The sequence below is a fragment of the Coturnix japonica genome, chromosome 8 (genome assembly GCF_001577835.2).
Source record: "Coturnix japonica isolate 7356 chromosome 8, Coturnix japonica 2.1, whole genome shotgun sequence".
Lineage (NCBI taxonomy): Eukaryota > Metazoa > Chordata > Aves > Galliformes > Phasianidae > Coturnix > Coturnix japonica.
In genome coordinates this window covers 10,974,721-10,999,298 of record NC_029523.1, presented here as the reverse complement: position 1 = coordinate 10,999,298, position 24,578 = coordinate 10,974,721, and the positions used below count along the sequence as shown (strand labels likewise).

The window sequence follows — 24,578 nt, the reverse complement described above, 5'->3', positions numbered from 1 at the left end:
CTGTACTGCTTGGTGACATTCTTTACACAATCATTTTCCACATTCCTTGTTCATTAGCCAAAATTTTAAAGAAACCATCTAACATCCAAGTTCTAACTAATACATAAAAAGAATACATGCTACTGCTTTTATATTATTATGTGCTTGAATTGTATTTTGTTTACAGCTTCCAGTAGCTTTCAGATAAATTTCTCATCAAGCCTGCTTCCATGTAGCTGGAGAAGGCTAACAAACCCCTCTGTGCTCACATGACAACCTTTGTGCAAACGCATCCTTATTCTGTCATCTGCTGGCAGCGTGCTTCCCAGTCCTGTTCCCTGCCAGTCCTTACCAGTTTGCCAATTACACAAGCTGCTTCCCAGACATCAGACAAAAATTCCACAAGACTGCTGTGCGAGTGTACCCTAATTAACCATCAGCTTAATTAGACAATTTACTGTGTAATTAGCAGGCAATTAGTCAACACCTCTCAGATCTTATTGACTGCTGTGACAGCCTTCCTTACTCCACACATTCCAATACGCTCCCAAGACCACGATCCCAGCACCATCCTGTACAACAGCAACCTTTGCAAAGGAAGGGAAATCATATAACATACAAGGGAAATGGGACAAAAATCAATATAGCCAGTTAATTTATCAAATTGACTTCTAGCCAAGACACCTTTTTAAAATTTTATTATTTTTTTAATAGCAACAGCAGGTCAGCTGCTAATGAAAAAAAAAACCAAAGCAACTGAGCTACAACACTATGTCATTTTCATTTCTAATGTGTTTTAATTATTTTGTTTGGAGACTCTTAGATTCCACTGAATTATCAAAGAAGTCAGGCAAGAAGAAACTCATTGTGGGTTTATGCACACAGTAGAGAACAATAAAAACATATTCAGAACTGCTTTTGAAAACTATAGCTAACACTGTAATTCATTGTCTCATAGTCTAAGTTGTGCCAGTGAAGTCAGATAAAAGCAGACTAGCTTTAAAAATAAAAAGTTAAATGATATCGTAACACATATATTAAAAGAGTATTAAAGATGTGTGTTCGCTTTTCTACAGACCAAAAATTGGATTTTGCAATTATCTGTGACAACTTACGGAGTAATAATTCCAGAGTTCATGGGATGGAGACACTTCCCTCCTGTCACAACTAACTCTGCTACAGACATTAACAAAAATTCTTCACTTTCCTTCTGAAGGATGGAGCCCTGTAAAACTACAGTTGACTATATATTTAGACAGTGACAACAACTCAACTAATGGTAGAAAGCATTATTCAGTATACAGTGACACAAATATTTTCATTGATAATATGTATTTTAATAAAAGATCCTCTCAGATTTTTTAAACACAAGAGGCTTCATTCTGCTTCTACAAAAACATCATCAAGAGTAAATGCAATTATATTAGTATGAGATTTAAAAATCTGCTCTTTGCTTTCTTAACTTCTTGTGTGGGCAAATCAATCATTAAACACAATCCTACCAGTTTCATTTACCAATTGAGAAATCATGATCTGAGCTAACCTGAGCATTTAGACAATGCATTCTGCCCATACCCCTAAGAGGTTCTCTGTTATAAACAAAAATCACTTGAAAAAAATGATTAAGCTAAAAACCCAGTAAATCCATGTATGGGAATATATGATATTTTAGAGACAGTTCCATTGTATCAGCCTATGTCTGCAAACTTATTAACACAAGCTATGTACCTAAACATACATGTCTGAAGTTAAGATTGCCCACAGAGAGTCAGTCTTAGACCTTCCACAGAAGCTCAAATGCTGTATGGGTTGCTTTTACCCTCTTTTTCCTGGTGGAGATAAGGAAAAGTTCTCATGTGGCAGCCAGGCTGCCATGTACCACGTGCAGAGCAGACCAAGAAACAACTATAGCTGGTGCCTGCGGGAGAAGGCATGGTGCCAAAAGTATGCCTTCCTAAACACAGCTCCAGCCTGTAGAATTAGTGAGCAAAGGAGGAGCCCCAAAATTTGTTTTCTGTTGTTTTCAGTAAATCAAAATACTAAAAATAGTCTGCTATAAATCATAATTGAGAATGAAAATTAAATGTAAAAATTCTAATTTTCAGAATTCCACTTGGCAGTTTCTGCCTTACACTGAAACAGTCTTTCTGCCACAAAATTACAGAAAGCAGTACCAAGATTACCAATAATTTTACAAGGCATTAGAAACAGCTGAAGAATATTTTGTCTGGATGATGTTTGACACAAGTATGTAATGTACGTGCTTTTGAGATTCTTATTTATACAGGATGTGATATTCAAAAACATTGAGTACTTCTAATACAGCTAGCAGGAGCTGCAGATTCTTAGCAGTTTTGAAAAAAGCACATGTGCCTGCATTCTTTGTTTCTTTCTTTCTTTCATTCAGTATCTGATAACATTTTAAGAAGGAAGTAAATAAAGTAAGGGTAACAGAGAGCAAAACATCTTCTTCACCATAAAAATTAATACTGGTTAGGCTTATAGCTACCTGTCATATAACCACTCTGTTTTATTGGCTAGTAGTCATGCTGTTAATAGAAATGATATATCTTAAGTACTGGTCACTTCCCTGGATGCCACATATTATGCAGAGGAGGAGTGTTCCCTCCTAACTAACTTTGGATGAGTGTTTTTAATAGAAAGGCTTATGCAGCAAAATACTCAGAATTGCAGTCTCTACTCTTTTCCAAATTATACTAGAACTGCTTCTCAGTTACGTTGCTTTAAGTACACAACGTTTCATGAAAACACTGGTTTACTACACGACTTCTACATACAAATTGTTCAAATTTAATTCTCAGATTTAAACTTTGTGTGTGTAGATCCACTGTTGCTATACTGTTTTAGTCTATTTGCTCAAAAAAGGAAAAGGAAATAAAACCCAAAATATCTCCAAGTACTGCGTAAAAAAGCCAAATAGGTTAATGGAAAATGCATCCCTGGACAATTACAATTGAGGAATCTATAGCCTACCTAGAACTAGCTTTAAGATATACAACTAATTTTTCCTTTATGACCAGATTTGCGTTTTAGCCTTCAGGAAAGTATGTATGTCATTGCTGGTCAAGACTCTGAGAAACTTATGAAATGAGTTCAAGATGCAGATGACAAATGTTACAGCCAAGCTCACTCTGCTCCTTGAGCATGAATTGAAAGAGAAGGGAGATACAGAAAGCGGCTTGTTGATCCACTGTCTGTAGAAATCTCTCCTTTAGCATGAATGTCAATTTACTGACACACACCCCTGTGTGACAGATCCCTCCTTGCAGTCCACTGATGAGTTGTCACATTGTGCTCCACACCCCAGGCTAACAGTGTTCTCCACAGAACAGCAAACTATGGTGCTCATTTCTCTCTGCCATACTTAGTGCTACATGGTTAGACATTTGTCCAAAGTTTTTTTTATTGTGGTTGCGGTTTTTCTTTTGTTGTTTTTTTGTGGTTTTTTTTTTTTTTTTTACTAATAAAACTCCTTTCATTTATAAACTAATATATTGTAAATTCCTGTCACCTTCTCAGATGTTTCTTTTTCCAGCAAAGTAACACATTTCCTGTATAAAAGTATTCGAGTAAAATAATAACGTTGGTGTTACAGCATCTAAAAAAATAAATGCACCCAATTTCATTTCTATGGCCTTTTACCTCCTACGTTAAATTTTGCTAGTTTCATGAAGGGATCTAAAAAATGTAATAATCGGGAAATAATAAAGATGATGCTTATTAACATTCCCTTCAGAACTGCAGAACAAAATAATGTATGTAAAGAATCCATACCAAGATTTAGACAATTTGTAATCACTCTAAAATTTGTAAAAACAAGAAATAATTTAATGCATACAGAGCTTTGTGTGCGAAGGAATCCTGTAAAATGTTCATTTTTCTCTTCAAATACTGTAGTTAATAAAAGTTGTCTGATGTTATTTAGTAGACAGGCAAGCAGTCCTTTTTACTTTTGACATTAACAATCTGATCATTTGTTTCCCCAAAGAAAGCCCATACAGCTTTCACACAGACCACACAATAAAGAATAGTAATATTTCTGTTTACTGAGATATCAACTGGCATTTCGTTGCAAGTCAATGCTCTATCTTTGCTACAGCATACTAGACCTCAATCTGGCACCTACAAATGTCAAGAGTATAAAAAAAAATTAGAAAAAAAATAGGTTGGAAATCAAAAGCAAGTTCTAAATTCCTAAAAAATGAAACAAAGTTCACCTAAACATATTTGCTGCAGAAATCAGTACAATATTCAGCTGTCAATCTCGAAAAACAATGAGGGAGCAATGCTGTCACTAGGACAGGATAATAACATTTCAAGCAGATGTTCAGGCAAGGCTCTAATTCTCACTGAACTCCCTTGGTAAGCATTTAATTTCTTTATCATATGCAAGCTAGGCAAATTGTACTTCATCAAAACTGTATTGTGAAATATTAATATTTCATAGTATAGAAAAACTCCATAGAATAACCTTTGTCGTATTAAGAACATCAGAATTTCAAATGTCATGGTTCTGCATTTTAATGCATCTTAAACAGCTTTTTGGCTTGCCACTATAAATTATAACTAGTTTAATCTAAATTACCATGCTGTAATATCATACAAAAATATACATTTTTTAAATACAGATTCACTTCTGTGAACTACTAACGTTGTGGAAAACAATACGTCATTGTACTATGATTTTTTTTACCTCTTTCAATTTTAAAGTGAGGTGCACATAGTGCAAATATACAGAGATAACTGGTTGATGGCAGAATCTGCATATTGAAATAACAGCATATAGATATGCTATATATCCTGAGTACATTAATGAATTCTCTACCAGGAATGGTTTTCATTTAAAAATGGTTTTGAAAATATATTTCAAATTCTGCTTCAGTGATTGACATAAACATACATTATGACTAGAAAGTTTTCTTTGCTATGGGTTCATTCAAGTATAATCTAGTTTTAATTGTAGCTTTGTTTTTAAGATCATCCATGCAATTTGCTTCATATACAATGAAAACACATTAAAGATTAGAAATGAAGTTAGTCTGCATGTTGATTTCTGCCTGTTCTCATAATAAAGGCAACTGCTTCCACATTATTGAAAGCGACAGCATCACAAATCAATGCATGTCACAGTAGAATAAAGACAGATGTATCTGATTAATCAGAATTAAATTTTACAAGTAAAGGAAGCATCTAAAAATCAAAGCAAATATTGTTGTTATCCCAGTTGCTTTTTCTTCTTTCTAAGCAGCCCATACAATGCAGTGAGAGAAAAACAAAGCTGAAGTTGATAAAACCCCAATTCCTTATATAAATTCAGAGTGGTAGTGGAAATGTCCAGAGAAAAGACATGCACAGTTCATATAATGCCTGGCTTGTTTTGATACTGTGTTTGTACAAACTTTCTGATTAAAGGTTTTAAAGCAAATTTTATGTACTAAAATAGTATTCAATAATAAATTCTAGGTAAACAAACCAGCTCAGTACAATAATTCTACTAAAAAAAATCTCCCACTCATTGTTACTTGTTTAATTAACACAATATTTCTCATTCTGCAGGTAGTTCTTTGTTCTAAGTTCTAAAAGAGGTCATGATTGATACTCATTTCTTTGAGGACTCTACAATATGCAGCACCCCCATTCCTCTCCAATAGCTTGCCGACAGAATTTACAAATAATAGTTTGCGGCACAGAGTTATCTGAATAAGACAGAAGCTCTGTTTGAACCAGCAGAGCAATGAGTTATTGATTCCACACTGAGAGAGTGAAGACACGAGTATAGAAGAAGGTGGGTGAAAGGAGGTCTTTTTATTCTGCTAGCATTTTTCTTGCCTACTGATAGTCCATGTTAAAAGCAGCTATTCTAATTTCTGAAAGAAATCAAATCTACTTGATATTAAATGCAGCTATGCATAAATGATTGTTTTCATAAATACAGTTCATAAATACAGTTCAGTCAGGACCCCTTCCTCTTGTAAAATATATAGAGACATATAGGTACAGTACCATGTAATTAATATTTATATTACACTGTAATATCCACCATCTTCTAAAATATTTCCTATGCTATATATCCCCCATATGAATATACCATTACTCAGGAACAAAAATCCATTTAATCTCTCAGAGGTGAAATCCTTACCCTTCATACAGGTTGTTATGAAGGCGATTATGCAGCAAAGTGTGGGGGTTTTTGAAAAGGGAGTGAGTGCAGCATGAAACAGTGCTATACTAACTCCCTCTATGACAATATGTTATGCTTTCAAGGAGAGGTCAAGACAGATAATGGTTGGGAAAACTTGGGAAGTAAATTATGGTCCAGAAGCTGCAATTGCTCAATTGCTATCCAACAGTTGGCTGATACAGGAATGTGTGGTCTGTCTTGGGCTGCAGGTACCCTAGCCTAGAGTTTTGAAGACTTTGTTGTGCTAGGCAATGAATGAGGAAAAAGAAGTTCACATGACACGATCCCTATGAGAATCACTGATCTCCTACTTAAAACCTTTTCTCTTTCCTTGGATATCTTTCTTCCATGTTTCATCCTGCCTTTCTTTCTGATTTTATTCCATCACACTGTACTTAATGCACGTGTTTTGGCTGTATATGCTTTTCATTAGTTAAATGTCATTCAAATTTACGTCGCATCAACCACTTTTGCTAAAGTGCCAAAGGACACAGGTACTCAATAGGGAAGTCACTGGTTTCCCTATCAGTGACTGAACATGGTAGTGAATTCAGCAGCAACTCCTAGAAGAGGGAGTGTTTCTACTGCTGCTAAACTCCCACTATTGCACAAGCAAGCAGTTAAACCTAGCCAGGACATATTTAAAAAAGAGATAACGGGGATAAATACAGAATCCTGATTGTACCACATACAGTCAAGACTGACATAGAAAAGCTTTGGCTGACAAAACCTGTCAAGAAAGCTGCCTTTCCCCCAGAAACTCTTCTTCAGATTGGGGAACCTTTGCTCCTGGCCCTTCTACACAGTCAGCTTTTACTAGCTTGGAAGAACAGTTAAATCAGAAATCTCTACTTCCACAGGTACTGCAGCCCATGAGAGCATACTGCTCCCTGCTAAACACCACATAGGATTTGTGTATATGCAAGCAGAAACTGTTTGATTTTTGGTTGTTTGTTTTTCAGAAAAGCACATTATGCAGGCTTACATTAATCAAAAATCTATTACAATTAATTGTTTCAGCATTAAGTCAACAGAGCAGTCTTTGTGTAGTATTTGTTGTTCAAAGAATAACTGCTGTATCTCACTGTGCATTCTTTTTTCTCATTTGAAATATTTATTTTTGTAGCATTATTTTTCACGATGCTATTATAAACCAAGCAGTTTCATGTCTTCAGCACCTTCCAGCCAAGCATCTCAAATCATTACAAATACTAAGGCTTTATTGCTGTAGGAAGACTACTGGGAAGACTACAATGGTGGAAAAACTTGTTAGTACTTGTGTGGGACAGTACTACTGCACACTGCAACATACAATTCAAGGCATCATATCACATGAAAGATCTCCATAGGAATGATACCTCCTGAGCATGGCATCCAGGGGAACATATTTCAACCACTGATTTTGAAAGGATTCAGAGAGTCTGCTGTTTCTGGACTACAGCTTTCTACAATAAGCATGTCTTTCCTTCTGAATTACTACTCAAATCTGTAACCAGACAAAATATCCAGCAATCAATGTGTAGTCTGGGAGAACTGCAAGTGTAGCAGCAATAACACTGGTTAATATATAAATCTCAGGACTTGCTATAAGTTACCTTCAGCCTAGGCACTGAATAATTACAGCTGACAGTATGTTATGCACATAAGTCAGTTATAAGCATACTTGAATGGCATTTACGCCCTGTAAAGTGTTTTAATAAGAAATCTTGTGAAGCAGACTCAAATCTCCATTGCAATCTAGAGGAGCACTGACTTCCTTGGAATACTTCTAGTGTGAGAAGAATCCACTCTAACATCTTTTACAGTATGCTCTAGTAACACAGTTCTTTATCCTTATAATTTCCTCATGTTGGAAGGCTACCTGCTGAGGTAGCAGAGCAAAAAATGTACCTTTTCTCTCTTGCTAAGGTCTCCATCCACCAGTCCTCTTTTATATCTCATCTCTGAACAAAGAATAAAAGTCTCTTCCTTCCAAATGCATCTCAAAAGCTGTCTTCACTCCATGACACCCTTTGTCACTAATTGACAACGCATTACCACCATTCACACCATTACTCAGACTTTAATATTCTTCCTCCCAACATCAGCCAAACTGTGTCTATGCCCCAGTCAAAATTTCATTTCTTTCTTCTGCAATACATTTCTCAAAATGTTCCTTTTCATTCACTGTCTAAACTTCTTGCTCCGAATCTCACTTTGCTATTTTGAATATTGTAACAGAAAACCCACTGGAAAATCAAATTGTAGATCAAATAAACCTTTACCCACTTCAAGTTAACACAAAATACTTTGAGAATTTATTTTAGGTGCCACACAGAGCCAAAGTCTTCAAGAATTTATTCTAACTCCTTGCTCTTCCACTACATTTTAATGAAGCTTTGTCTCTGTGCTACAAACCACCAGCAGAACTACCTGCCTCTCCATAGGCTTGTTTTCCGTTGCCTCCATCTTCCTCATCCACTCAGCCCAAGCTCATGCCTGCATTATTAAACTGCAATTCGAAAACAGTTTCAATGGCTTATCTTGGCAGTCCTTGGCAAAGAAGCAGCCTTTCAGGAGTTCATTGATAAAGCTGTCATTCACTCCCTCTGAATTCTGATCCCTCACAAAAAACAATTTCTCTGTAACATTTATGACAGTACCGTTACTGTTAATAATATTAAAACTGTTTTTTTTAATTCATTGTTGAATAAAAGGGAAGAACACGCATATTTTAATAGCAAAAACAAACAAACAAAAACACTAAGAAAAAAAAAACAACAAGAAAACACCTGAAAAACAAATCACAAACAGAAATTTTATCATTACATTGCACTGTCAGGAACCATCAAGATAATTCGTCTTACATGATGCACTGTTTCCCTACTTATCCTAACTTCCAGCCTAGACTATGAGACATCCAAAAGATTTAGACTTGTTTCAAAAATACAAAAAAGTTATGTGCTAAATATAACTTGAATTATATTCTTACCTTGTCCAGGGAGAATGTTTTAGTGACAGCAAAGCCCCATCCAGCTTCAAAAGCTCTTCGAATCATTGAAGAACTAGTAGCAGGAGTTGCACTGGCAATGCCAAAAGGATTTGGAAACTTCAACCCAGCCATTAATACACTGATGTCTACTAAATCTACAGGAGTATAGAAGAGTGGCAGTTCTGGAGTAGTAGAAACTGTGGCACCATATAAGGACTGGAAAAAAAAATAATAATAATAATAAAAATCACAGTAATTTTTGCTGATTAATTTTTATATAATTTACTGTTAGCCTTGATAGGAGTTAAAAACAATCATCATCATCATTCATAGATAATAAGCAAATTTCAATTATTCTATTTTATGTTCAGGATTGCAAATCAGCAAAATATACCAATCAATTGCATGTGGAACATCTTCTGTCCAAATAGCCCTTATGCTGAAATATCATGTCATATGAAAATAACACAACCATAATAATGAAAAAGTTATTTCAGATCTGCCACTTCCAGCCTGCTCAATCCAACAGATTGTAGATTTATTTATTTTTTTTCACCATCCTGAATAGCCAGTTCTGATCCCTACATAGTCAATAATGGTGAGGATTAGAAAACAAACAAGCAAACAAACAAAAAGACCCAAACACATATAGGATAGGCCTTCCTAGTGTTCTTCCCAGGTGGTGACCTATGAAGACGGGGTATTAGGAAAAGGTTCTGCACTAGAGGGCGGTGGGCATGGAACAGGTTCCAAGAGCAGTCATCACAACACCAAGCTGCTGGAGTTCAAAAAGCATTTGGACAATGCACTCAGACATATGGTTTGAATTTTGCATGGTCCTTTATGGAGTTGGGAGTTGGATTCAATGGACCTTGGGGATCTCTTCCAACTCAGAATATTCTATCCTATGTACAGATTTGTGGAAAATAAGGGAAAGAATCCACAGGCAAGATCACTTTGCAGGCTGTCACCCACACTCAGCATACTTGGAGTTCATGCACTTTCCTCCAGCCCCTTTTAAAGATTTTATTTAATCTATGCCTTGGGATACACATCAATATATGCAAATCTACTACCAAACATGCATACTTCAAGAGTGATAAAAATTAGACTCTGATTTGAGATCAAAGAATAACATACACTTTATGCCTGTGACACCAGAGTCACTTTTGTTTTCAGTTTTAAAGGTGGCATTTTCTCTGGAGAGTTGAAGTGGAATGCTTTCAATGTAAATGTTGCACTTAATATTGCAAAAATTGTACAGAGAGAATCTTCCATGTACTGATGCTGAACAGAATCTTAATCAGGCTGCGGGAGGCAGAATTAAAATCTTTACTCACTTAGAAGTTGGAGTTGATACAACCGCAACAAAATAACACAGGTATTTTTTTATAGGCAGAAGATCCCCACACAGCCTATTTCTAGGGAATCTCACGACAAAATCAGTGAAGAAAAAAGTAACAAACAGTGTAACAACATTTGTTACAGTGTTTTCTGTAACAGTGAAAAACTGCAACTACTTAAGAATTGCTACCTCTGTTTTATGGGTTTTTTGTTTTGTTTTGTTTTTTTCTTTTTGTTACTTATTTACCCCTTGTCAGGCACAGAAAGTAAGGAGTATGAAGAGAATAAGGTTCATTCCTTTGTTTTGCTTGATTTTTGTTTTAGCATCTTTTGTTTATCAGACTGATACCAACCCTGAGAGTTAATTCATTGGTTTTGCCTCAGTAATGCCTGGATTGTTGTCTCAGATTCTGACCTTATATTTTGTTAGACAGAGAGTACACATCTGTGGGCCAAACTTTCCAATGGCATTAAAAGCCACTATGGAAAGTAGTGAAATTACTCTAGCCTAAATTTGTGTGTGCATGTGTCCCAACTGGTGGCCAATTTGCAAAAAGCTATTTTTTTGCATAACCTTACCACACTTGGTACTGGCCCCACTCCCTTCAGTACCATGACCACTACTCCCAAGCAGCAGTAGTTACTTTATGATTCTCCTGGATCACAAGACAGATATTGGAGCATTTTTTAAATAGTAACTCTTTTTTTCTCTTATGTATCCGCAAGTTGCAATACCTGCTGAAACCAACATCAATATATTGAACCCTTACACTGAACAGTGAATTTGAATCTGGCAGAATGACAGCTAAGAGGCTCATGGAAAAGCTTTTGGTCAACTCCTCTGTATGTGCACATTTGAGCAATAAACCTAATTTTCCATTTTGAAGGCAGTCATTTGTTAATTTATTATCATTATTATTTGTATCCAGAATTGTTCAAATGTTCTCTGTGGGTATATTTCAGTGGATGATTCATGAATTACTCCCTCATCATATAACTATAAATATCGATTGCTATAGAGAGATACACAGATAGACAGTTGAAGTGCTGCAGCTTAAGTTACATTGTCCTGTTTCTTTTCCTAAGCAGGACAATATAATCTCTAAAGCTAAAAAGAGTGTTACATGAAATTGAATCTTCACTAGTGACCGAAAACGAGCATCCTGAGATAAAACAAATACAATTCAATAAACATATAAATAAACAAACATTTAAAAAATAAAATAAATTAAAAAAAATAAAAAATAAAAAAAAAAACATTTAAAAAAAAAATGCAGAGAAATATTTACTTGAGATGATTTAATACAGCCTCACAAAAATAGGCCTTCCCTCCTGCTTGTACATTGGTCACAAGTCACTTGCCCAAACATTTCAAACAGGCAGATTCTTCCCACTTAACTATCCTCATGAAGAGCAAAACCATCACCAATTTCATCAAGGACGACTAAAAGACCTCAAAATGTGCCTAACCATTTGTTCCTGTTTGGGTGGCCTGGGTTTGTCCAGGTAGCATAACAGGAGAAGAAAGAAAAAAATAGATATCTATGGATGAAATCAGGTTTTCAGAAACAGACATAGGCAGGATGTAGCTGGAGGTTCAATAGCCAGTAGCTTTATATCCCTGCAGATTTATCTTCCTCCATCCTATCACTTTACTTTTGGCTCTATTTATTTTTGCTGTTTTTTCCTCTCAGCACAGTGCTTATAAAAGAAATAAATTTACTAAGCCCTGATGTGTTGTTTTCTACAAAGCAAAACTTTTGGCAAACTATAATGTTTTATAGGTTCCTGAAAACAAAATAATCTTTATAATGAAGGATTTCCCTGACAACGCAAAACAAATAGGAAAAGAAAGCCCGCAGGCAAGAGTTTATTTATAATAACTCTTCCCTTGATTTTTAAAAGCAGAGGACAAAGAGTATGGCTCACTCTTCCTCTAATTTGATGCCAACCCGCAAAGCTAACAATATTGCAGGTACTTATTTTATTGTTTCAGTCATGGCAATTTTTTGGACACTGCGAGAGTGTGGTGAAAAATCCCCAGCACACAGTGGGAAGTGTCCCTGCCCTGCTCTAACCAGGATATGCCCAGAGGCAAAAGCAGTACAGCCTGTAGTGCAGGGCTGAGACAGGGACTAAGCATTAAACCTGATAGAATTTGTGACATTCATTTTCTTTAGACAGAGAAAATTCTTAACCACAGTGATATGGTCTAACTCCATTTCTGTGCCTTTAACAAAGACAGACTATGAAAGTGAGTAGTTGTATTACTGTTATTTTTCATAGAGTCTTCTGTACAAATCCTACTGCTTGGGAGTTTTCCTGAATAGCTTCATCTCAGTTCTGCTTTCTCTCTCTTCTTAAGTCTGATCTTGAAACAGAGCTATCCTCCCTTACTTGTATGCCTTCTACACTTTTCCAATTATCTGTTATGTAACTTTGTTTTCTACACCTTGGCTTTATTCAATATCTTTTTTATTTCACACAGAATTACAGAATGATTGGAAGGATGCCTGGAGATGACCTAGTCCACCATCCTTGCTCAAAGCAGGGTCACCTGAGCCAGCTGCTGAGTGCTCTGTCCAGTCAGGGATTTTCTAATGCTTCTCCCATACTTTCTCTTTCTGGAACAGACATATTTCTTAGTAAATAGTGTGCAGTTAAAACATCAGGTTCTCTGCACATGCACTGCATCCAACTTTTTGAAAATGTTTTCTACTTGTCTCCACGCTAGTGTTTTACATGGCATTTTACAAGAGCAGGGACATTCATCTTTTTTCCATCAGTTCTCATGAATAGAAGCAGACAGCATAATTAACAGCTTCAAAGACAAGTTTCCTGGGAAACACCCATCTTTGGTATCAATTATGAAATAAAGTACTTTTTTGCATGCCTGAGAAATATATGAGAAGGGTCAACCTTCAGAAAAGAATCAACAACTATACTCTTCAGATTTATATTTTCAATAGCATAGACAAAGAAATATAATAATAAATACACAGTGCTGGTTCAGAGTTGCACAGAGATGTGTTCCAAATTCATACTTCACCTCACTGAAGTACAATTAATATCAGAAAGGACCTGGTCCTCTGTTCTTTAAGTGCACATTGTACATGCCAGTCTAGAAATATGAAAGGCACTGGTCACACTGGGTCAATAAAAATATCAAACAAATAAACAAAGATATTTAAATTTTAAAAAGTAAAATAAAAAGGCTGATTGTGAGAAAGAGAGGAAAAATCACTTTGTTAGAAGGACTTTAGTGAGAATAAGATGTCATATTGACAGCCTATTGATAGGAAAACGCTTCTCAGGTAGGTGTATGAATGGAGGAAGAGTATAGAGTCTCTGTAGACATCAGTAGGCTGAAGTCTACACCTTCCTGATAAAGAAAGAAAACAGTGCAAGAACTGTGATGGGAGAGCTGTTGATTTCAAAGCAGGCATAGAAAATCAGAAATTAGTCCTGCAATAATTGTAAACTATCCTGACTATAGCTATTATGTAATAGTAAGTAATAAATCCCTTTCACTGACCAAGAAGAAATGGAAGAAACGGATGCTAACTGGGGCACAGAAGAGAATAGCAGCCTATATTGTTCTGCCCACTATTACAAAATTACCTTTGGACAAAAGCAAGGACCACTGTAATCCCCAAATTAAATTCCCAAATTCAGTAAGTCATCTGTCACGGGTTAACCGAAAATCTACCTGCAGTAGTCTAGTAAGATTCTTAGTAAGAATTTACCATGCAAAACCATGACATCACCAAGACTAAATTAAATACATTTTTACATTATTCATGGAGTAACAAAAATGTTTAAATCCTGGAAAAATGGGAGTAGTGCATAGTTACATTAATTGAGATGGCTGTGTTTGGACCTCTACTGACCTGTAGAGAATTGTTTCAAGGAGCCTGCATTTTCAAACAGGTTCTACTTCATCTGCCTCTGGTTAGACTTTGACTGGTCATGTTTATAGAAACTAAGCCATCACAGAGCTGCAGACAACAATTTCTGGAATTAACCTATGCTTAGCAGAGTGGGCAGAAAACATTAAGAGGCAGGAGACATCTAGGCAACTAATGATGGAATGTTTCCAGAGAAAGAGCAGCCCAGAAGCTTCTGTAAATAATTCCTGGTTTTGAACATAAGGCATTTCTACTGGAGAGTTCTTGAGTCTAGATCTCATGCTTCACTTGATCATATGCCAGAGATTGAAATGATTGGAGTTTCAGGGCACATAGCAAGCCCATCTGTTTGTTTAGCCTTTTGTCTGGAGTAGGTTGGAATAGCAGGAGCACACCGTTCAAACAGGATTTTCTGCAGGGAGCTGGGGTGGTGGGGGGTTTGTCTTGAGTTGGTAGATACGTCTTATGGAATATTTCTCTATTACTAAACACTGACAGCATTATTTATAGATTTAATTACTGAGAGTTCTGATGGTTTTGGAAATGGCTACCTATTTCTATAACTAAAATGCAAATGAATAGATGATAACAATGTGTTTAAAATCTGTCATAATTCAGACACTCAGTTCACACAAAGATTGTTTATCTTAAGAATCTCAAATTAAAGATAAAATAAGGTACTTTAAAAAGGTTTTTCTTTATGTAACATGGAAAGTTTTCTGAATATGGGGCAATGTAATGAACACACAATACATACAAAGGTATGCACCCACATACATTATCTACCTGTATAAACATGAGGATAACATCATCTTCTCATAAACAACTTCTTTAAAATACAAACCCTCCTCCATACCTATCAGGTCCAAGAACTGGTAAAGTAAATTGCCAAATTACAGTGCACTCCACCACAGCAACCAGATTTTACAAGGGCTGCACATCCAAATAAATGCCCCTGGGCTACCCATTCATCTAACAGCTGGAAAGGTGACACTTGACATTTGGAAACTTTCCTGTGAAGATTGCTGTAAGGATTTCCCATTAGCTTCCTGGTGAGACTGTAAGGTCGAATAAGCTGCCTTGAAACCTGCAAAGGGTAACGGAAATTCTCTAATATCACAAACCTGCTTGCTTTAAAATTCTAATTCTTAAACTAGACTATTCAGATTTCTTGCAAAGCATTCAATGCATTCCAAGGGAAAAGAAAAAAAGTGCCACGGATTTATAAGAAAGGCTTTGAGGAGAAAGCAACATGAAAAATAAGGGGTTTCAAGTGATAGTTGTATTTTTAAGGGTTAAAGAGGAAGGAGACAAAACGTAGATCTCTGAGTATCACAGTTACCCAAATTCACTGAGTACAGAGAAATTAGGCAAGTAGGTTGGGGTTTAAAGATGTTTCACACTCAGCATTTTCAAAGGGTTGAAGAAGCCAGGACACAAATAGTGCTTTAGATCAAGTGGGAAAAAAAAAAAAAAAATGCACAGATACTAACAACAAGTTTTCAGTTGAAGTATTTTTAGGAAGTGAAATCAGACCCCAACAACATGAAATTGCACAAACATGCAATCAGAGAGGCTTTGAGCAGATGGATGGGGGAGAAAGACATCGAGCTGTTACAGTCCCAACTTCAGTTTTTCAAATCTCTTTTGGTGGAAAAAATGAATCATGTATCGTACTTCTAAAACATTCCTTGCACAATGAACACGGTCTTTGTTGTCTGTCTGTACATGGGCTATATCTTGCCTCTGACAGTTCCTCTACACTTAGTGCTCTCTCCTCAACTAGAAAAGGTAGAGCTAGCAGAAATGCTCAGAGACTCGGAAAGAGCACCAAACGGAGCATGCAATTACTAAGCTTTTCAAGTCTGTACCCCTTATATTTCCATTACTAAGGTAAATTCTCTTTTTCATCATTTTCCTCTTTGCATTCAATGACTGTTTTGTCCTGTGTTTCCATTTGAACAGCCTCAGCAAAGCCAACTCTGGTTCTCATGTAGATCATGTGAGTTCTCTGTAAGCTGTTAATACACTTGTACTCTAAAAATACTAAAAATGCCTTTTCCCATATATCAGCTGTTGCACTATTATTTTTTACTTCATGCAGTATTGCCATATTTTACTTTTTTAATAACAATGGACTTGCTTCCTTTTCACCAGTTACTAACCAGGACTTCTACTTGCCCTGTGTATTTTCCTTGACTGGAATTCACAGCTGGAGGTCAGAAATAGTTTCTTAGATTTCAATGTTAAGACAATATAACTCCTCAAAATCAAGTATGTGATCCAAGTTGAATGAGTATGTAATGTACAAATCACCAAATAATCTAGATTCAAAACCTGCATATTTAATCTAAAATAAATAAATAGTTACCTGTATGTATCTGTGCATGTACCAAGAGGCTTGTTTTCCATCATTTACTGATTCCACTGTAGTGTTAGCATGACCACTGATATCACCACCTGCAAAAACCCAGGGTTCACTCGTTTGCATAGTTTCTGGATCTACTTCAGGAAGACCCCATCTGTTAAACTTGATAGGTGCCATGGCCTCTCTGACTGCAATTAAAGTGAAGGACAAATATGTTAACAGAAGAAAGAAAAAGAACGTTGCCAAAATCTCTCAAATATATTCTGATAACAATTAAGAAAGCTCTTCCAAGGTCTAATTTTTTCACTTAATTAAATGTGAGTTTATTACAGAACTGAAAAATTGTTTTCTATACAGAAGCATTTATTTTAAGGTAGTAGATGTACATAGTCAGTAACACAGCTCAGAAGAATATCATCTATTATATGGAACAGTCCTTTGGTAGCATCAGTAACTGGCTGCTTCCTCTGTGCCTGCAAAACCAGATGTGTCTACAAAATACAAGTAGACAAGAGTTCCAAGAAGTGACTGACTACGAGAAATAATTGATTTTAGTGTTCTTTTGCTCTCTCCCTGAAAAGAAACAATGTACCCCAGAAGCTACAACTGACAAAGACTTTCACGCTAGTATTATTCACACCCCAGGAAAAAAAATAATCTAATACTTCTGAAAACACTATTAATAAAGGGAAAAAAAATTGTTGTTTTTTTGTGGTTTTTTTTTCCCCTTCTACCCTTAGCTTTGTACTGTACTTTCCACATCAACATGCTTTCCACCTGAAAACCTAACATATTCACTCCTGTGCAACTTCATATACCACATATGATTTTTGAGGTTTAAAGCCAAAGAAGAACATTTATGGTTTCTAGAAATTCATTCAAAATTTAATGTTCACAACAGAAATGATATTCTGCTACTTTTCCACAGGTCATTATCAAACCTGATAGAAAACTTTTAGATGCAACATTTTCCATACCAGGAAATGTTATCCTTTGACAGCTTTGGTTTTGAAAAAATGTACTGATTCAAAGCATTTTCTTTTCTGGAAAAGATACATCAGAGTAAAATAGAAAACATACCACACTGATATTTAAGCTCACAACATTCTGAAATTAAGGTTCATTTTGAAGCACATACATATATAGAGTGTTTCTATACAATAAAAATGAAATGTTTACACAAAGATTATCTTTCTTATATTTTTCACTGCAATTTCTGAATATTTAGATCATTCACTAAGAATGATCTAAATGATCTAAATATTCAAAAGATTTGTTAAGATCCTTACTTTTTTAAAGCCAGTAAACAGTATATATAGGCATTCTGTGTATGACCTAACACTGCCTTTAAAAACAACGTAGATGTAACAACTAAAAAATCAGAAAAATAAACAATTAGACAAATGACAATGACCACGAATAAATGACCTTAAAATAATCTTTCTTTCTTAACATGATTGTGATTATGCAACTTCTAACATCATTTCCTTATCATTGAGACACTTCAGAATAGCTTCATGAAGAGAATCACACTTTCAATAAATATTTCCAGCAGACGTTGATGCCATATATCAAAGTGAGTTATTTTTATGTGGCTTTACATCTCAGGAACCGAAGATTTTGCAATAAAATGCAGCTTAAAATTGTGCTGCCCCTTAGGGACATACCGCTAGCAGATGCAGATTGCCAAGGTCAATTAAACTGATGTACTTGCGCTGTCATATATGTAAAAGAGAAACCTGCTAGCTTAAAACAAGAATATTTCTGCTACACCAACACAAGGGCAAATTCACACTACTAGCCCAGAGCACAGACAGGTGTACAACAACCTGCAAAGACATCTTTCTCACACAATGTCATGGTGGAATTTTCTTCCCAGGCTCTGCATCTCCCTTCACCACCAAATCAAATATCACAAACGTATTTCAAAGAGCAGAGCAAAATAAAAAAGGGTAAAATAATAAAATCAAAAGCATGATGCAAACATTTAAATCTGCTTATCCCACCTATGCTCTCCTTACCCTTGGCAAACACGAATGGTCATAGGACTGAAACCCAAAGTTTTGGAGGTTTTTGTGTTGTTTTTTCGTTTGTTTTGTTTTTGCATCTGTTTCAGAAAGCAGAGTCACAATTTTAAGCTGAAAGCAGAAATATTTAATCTATATTCAAGACATACTGCTTGCACAAACCCTCCTATCCTACACAGAGTTTTGGCTTAACTCGGCAAGAATAATATTTGCCTAGTAGCAGAATCAAAGTTATGAAATTGTTTTCTTTAAAAATACTTAAATTATTGAAAGGTCATTCCAAACAGAACCTTCAGAGGGAGAGAATTTTCAGTCTGGAAACAACAGTTTGTTGGGTTGGCTTTTTTTTTGTTGTTCTTGTTTCTTTGTTCAAGGAAAGTGTCTGTAGTTGCTGATAGTAGTTTTATTATACTTCAGTAATATTTATAAATCAACATGTTAACTTCCTCTTTATGTCTCAGACTGTACATCAAGACAACTTTCAATCATCTTTGCCATACATAAGATAACTTACTGGGTGCAGTGGTGCCATCTCAGCATGTGATCTAGACAGTTCTCACAAGTCAAATACATACAGACTTGTAAAGACATGTTCAGAAGAAAAAAAACATCATAGTAGAAAACTTGCCATTGCAGGGTTTGGTACTGGGGTTAGGATAGATGACTTTTGTTTTTTTTCCACTGAGATAATATTGAACCACAGTATGTGTATTAGAGGGCAACACACTGCTACACACATAGATTTTCCACAGGAAATTATGTACAACTAAAAGTTATGACTACTGTCTTTTAATTGTGGGGGGGAAATAGGTATTATTTCAGCTATCCCAGATCTGCTGCTTTTCTCAAATTCATCTTTGGATTGTTTTGTGCTAAAATAACTGTATGGCCATAATTATATCAAAAGCTTTTTGTGTGCCAAAAAGCCCAACGTGCATCTGCTTGAAACAACTTCCCCTGGGGACTGAGGATTTGTCTGCCTGATTCAGTGTTTTAAAAACTGAGAAAGCACAGTTCCCTTGTGGTATGGTTGACATGGTATCCAGCAGCTATTTCCTTCTGTTTTTCTTATAATCTCCAAGATTTAGATTAAGTAAAAATAAGGACATGATTCAAAGGCATCTTATATGAGTTCCTAATACCCTTACAACTTATATCTAATATCTGGAGCAATTGAAGGAACTACTTACTACACTACCTGCAAGAAGGAAGAACACTGGTCTTCCCAAGTGGAGGTTTTTGCTTTGCCTCTGTGAGGTGTGAGAAAGAATCTAGGAGCCAAAACCTGGTCTTTTAAGATGAACTTGGCTATCAGTTTCCTGAGCTGCTGTTTGCCATGGAACAACAAGCAAATAATTTGCTTTCTGTTTTTGTTGGTGCTCTGTTTGGGACAGAGTAATGAGAGGAGTGTCTTTCCAATGCCTGCAATCTCACATTCTTTAAAATTCCAAACTAATGCAGCCATTTTGTACTTATTTTCTTCTTTCTTCAAAATTTGGAGTGCAATCTTGGGCCTCTATTGCCTTCTCCTTTATATCTCCTTTGTATCCTGATATTATACATAAGTTGCCCTGAATGTAACAAATGCCATTTATTTCCATGGAAAAGACAACAGGTACAAAGAGCTATATGATAATAATTGATAGAGAAAACTCTCAGCTACAGAACACCATTTTTCAACACAGTCAGCGCCATTAGCTGTGCATTTTTGCCAGCCATGAAGAAGCGCCTGAATTCTCCGCTCATAAAAATCTGCACCAGTGGAGGTGACCCACCACCTCCTCAGTGTGCTCACATCTACTTTTTTGTCTCCATAAATGCACAGCAAGTATCAACAAATATCAGTGGGTGCCATTAGTTTTGCGTGGAAGAATTCAATGACACACCTTTACTCCATACGCACCATGTCAGATGCCACTTTGTCAGAGTGCCCCTCTACTGCCATCTGTCACACAGCAACAAAGTATGATGGAATATTTTTGGAAGGTTCAGCCTTTGCTGACATTCTACCAAAATCAGCCTGTGATATCGTTGGCAAACACAGCAATGTAAGAGGCATTACTTTCAGAGCATCCCTCATCTATAATTTGAAAGGAACTTTCTGGATGAAAAATAACATACAGTTGAATTATTCTAATGCTGTCAAATGATGCTAACACAAATAATACCAAACAAAAGGACAGTTCTGAATAGATATTCTCCATTTGCTATATTCACAGAGCAAATAAACACAAATGGAAAAGCAGCAGCAAATTATTGTGCTTGCAAAAACAATATTAAAATGTAAGTGAATACAGAAAAAATATTTTAATTAACAAAACAAATCAAATGGAAAAGATTCCTCAAATAAAGCTTTAAAAGTGAATCTGTGTGTGTTTGACTGCCATGACTAATTATGTATCCATGTAATGTGTGTTCAATTTGGGCTTATTTAAATAGCAGAAATGCTCATTAGCTGCAGTATATCTGTGAAGCTTCAATAAACAGTTTAATGGTTTTTATGTTTAACCAATTTCATAAGTTCCTGTAATTTTAGCTTTAGTAGCTCATTAATGTTATTTTTGATATCCATCTTACAGGCTTCCTTTACAGTGAATAGAAGTACTACTTCAGAAAAATACAAATATACTGTATCTTCCTTAATCTCAAATGTAAAACTATAACCATCATACACACCAACAGTCTCATTAACTGCTTATGCTGCCCAGTCTGGAGGCCCAGAAGACAAAGGAAGGCACACAATCATGCTTTTCCACCACCTCTGCCCCACTAATGTACTGAAACAGGAATAAAAGTGCTTTAACCAGTTAAAGCTGGGTTCCAGGTGTACTGGGAGAGGTTCCTACCAAAAGTCTGCTGCCAGCTATCTTCTATCTCTTACTAGCTTGCTGAACAGAATGTTGTAGTGAATGTATGCCACCAGTCTCTACAAAACACACTTCTCCTGTATTGCATTTTGGAGTGCATTCTGACCAAGTGTACTATTTTCCACAAAACTGTCATGGTTCTCCACATAAGGTCCAGCTTCTTCACAAAAGCATACAAGAATATATCAGAACAAAGACATTTGTTCCTGTGTAAAATTTTGCAATCCCAAAATGTTGTTCCCTTTTGCTTATCAGAAGAAAAACCAACAAAAAAAGTATTCAGAGTTTAGACTTTAAAACCAACTGGATCTGTTTTGAATAGCATGTTGAGGCTGCATGCACTACTAGGACATAATTAGCATTACATGTGTATACGCTGATTAGCTGCAATCTAGAATGGTACCAGAGATATTTTAGTAATACATTGCAGTTCTCCAAAATAATAAAGCAAGCAAAAAAGCTGGAACATCAGAAAGGGTACAAAATTTTCCTTCATCTGTTGGTTTATGCTAATCAGCTATGACGGTTGAAGAGTTCAGTAATCTACACAAGAATTTAAAATAAAATAAAATAAAAGCAGCTTGTGCTTGCAAAATCTTTTCACAACAAAGTAAAACCTTATTTTTACTCCAACTGTAGTAGATTGATTTAAACTACTTTTTCTTAAACTGGTTTCAGTAAAGTACCAATGATCTTATAAAAGCCAAGAGGGCAACACTCCCACTTTGTCTATTAGCAACTTCATGAGCATAAAATGGATTTACAACTGATTTCTTTTTAATGAATGATGCATTTATACGATTTCCAATGGGAAGATGAATATTTATTGAACTGTTTTTTAAAAACACAATTAGCATATATAAATATATATATTTATAATTATATATATTTATATATAAACATATATATATATTTAAGACTAAACATCTACTACAGGTTCAGGGAATCTCTGGTGGAAATGTAATAGTTACTCTGCCAGTGAATGTGAAAGAGCTTGATAAGGATAATAGACCAGAAAAAGCTTTCTAACCTATGGACTGTTTCTACTGAGTCCAGCAGCACCCATGCATTTGTATTGTGTTAAGCAAAACAGGTATATCAAGAATATCCTATACTTCACTGAACTGAGACTGTCTCATTTCATTCCCTTTGGTTCTCATAGCATTTTCTTTATTCTTACATCAGTAACAACATTATTAATAAGAAATAGACAAATCCTTCTAGCTTAATCCATACCAATTCTATACCACCTATATCAGCATTCATTATTTTTAGAGATGACTGATAAATTAGATCACTGACAGAACTCTGCATGTGCAACAAATAATATCCTTATTCAACATGCATGCAAGTCACCTAGACATGGAAATATTCGGACTGTAAAGGCCCTCTGGAGATCACCTAGTCCAAACCTTTCTTCAAAGTTAGATCAAATTTAAAGCCAGAATGGGTTGCTCAAGGGCCTAGTCCAGTTTCAAGTAGCTCTGGTGTATTCTTCTCAAACTCTTGTTGGAGAAATCTGAATATTTCCATCTCTTGAATACAAAAATACAAAATACAAAAATACGACGACTTTTGGAAAAACATTAAGAATATAAGGTATCCAGGGTTGTTTTTTTTAATATGTTTTGTTGTTCCTTTTTGTTGTGTATGTCTCAAGGTTTAGTTAGAATTCAGCTCAGTGGTGAAAAGTGCATTCAACTTTTGTTAGACTGTCTTAGGCAAAAAAACAAAGGTCTAAAAGCAACTGGAATGATGTGCTCAGAATAAGTTCTTTATTCCCTCCAGTCTTGGCCCTCTCACTTTTAAAAGGTGCAAAACAAATGCTGGTATTTCTTGCCTCTTTCTTTATAATTTGATTTCTATTTTAATAGCAGTTTCACCAAAAATGCATTGTGAAATTGATGAGTGTTGCTCCCCTCAAGGGCAATGAATGATTCTCTTCTTTCATGATCAGATTTCTGGTTTTTTTTTTCCCCTCACATTTTGTATTCATATTTTAAAACATCACAACACGTCATCTACAGGGCAAACGCACAGCAGAAAATACAAAACTAGCACAGTATCATGGCAAAGCAGCACAATAAAATCCACGCTTTTAGACAAAGCAGTTTGCAATGTGAGAGCAAACAGAATCACTCATTTATCACAAGTTGTATGAATCACAACGAAACAAACTGCTTGCATAGATTAATACTTGATTTATTATGAGGCTCTAGAAATCCTTCCAAAAGACTCAAAACAGGATTTTTTTAAATTATCAACAACAAAACATTCCAGAATTGTTCATATGTTTTGAACTTTCAAGTCACCTTTGATACAGTGTATCTGAGCTCTTTAACCTAGTGTCAGAGAACAGTCTGAACTTTGCTCAGTTCTCATGCTCTTAGTTGAACTCATTTTCTTCTGCTCTTTTGCATGTGAGTAACACATTGAGACACTGAAATGCCATCTACATCCGAATTTCTTTATACTTATTATGGAACTAAATACACACTTTTCCTTTTCATTTCTTTTCCCTTTCTTTTTAAGACCAAAGTTTGTAAAGAACAAGTAAACAACGAGACATGCTAAGAAAAGCACAGAACAATTTAACAAATCCTGCATGTATGAGAGAAGCCACAGTCCTCTTGGGTACATATAAGAAGTGAGTGATACCCAAAGCTGGTTAAACCAGAATAGCAAATCTGTCTTAATTCTTTCTTAATTCAATAGGTATAAAAGGTTTCAGAGATCTGATCAGTTCAGTCTAAAGTAGTAGTATTATGAGTTTCTCTAAGGTTAATTAATGAGCCCAAGAGAAATCCCCAGGAGTATTCTTAGTTATTCCTTTTGCACTGAGAGAAAAGCAAGATATATACTGAGCAATTGTACCTCTAATCTGGGTTCCTGCTCTAGACAGTAACATGCAG

At 35.7% G+C, this 24,578-nt stretch overlaps 1 protein-coding gene across 3 annotated transcripts in view; it reads right to left on the bottom strand.

Annotated features, from left to right (window-relative positions):
• The window catches only part of DPYD (dihydropyrimidine dehydrogenase), a 319,673-nt gene that overhangs the window by 143,251 nt on the left and 151,844 nt on the right, over nt 1-24,578 (bottom strand). For all 3 annotated transcript variants that reach the window (XM_032446240.1, XM_015870373.2, XM_032446239.1), the window contains 2 exons: nt 16,776-16,960; nt 9,153-9,368 (listed from right to left, as the gene is read on the bottom strand). In XM_032446240.1, the coding sequence (XP_032302131.1) occupies nt 9,153-9,368; nt 16,776-16,960 (401 nt within the window). The remainder of the gene's footprint in view (nt 1-9,152; nt 9,369-16,775; nt 16,961-24,578) is intronic.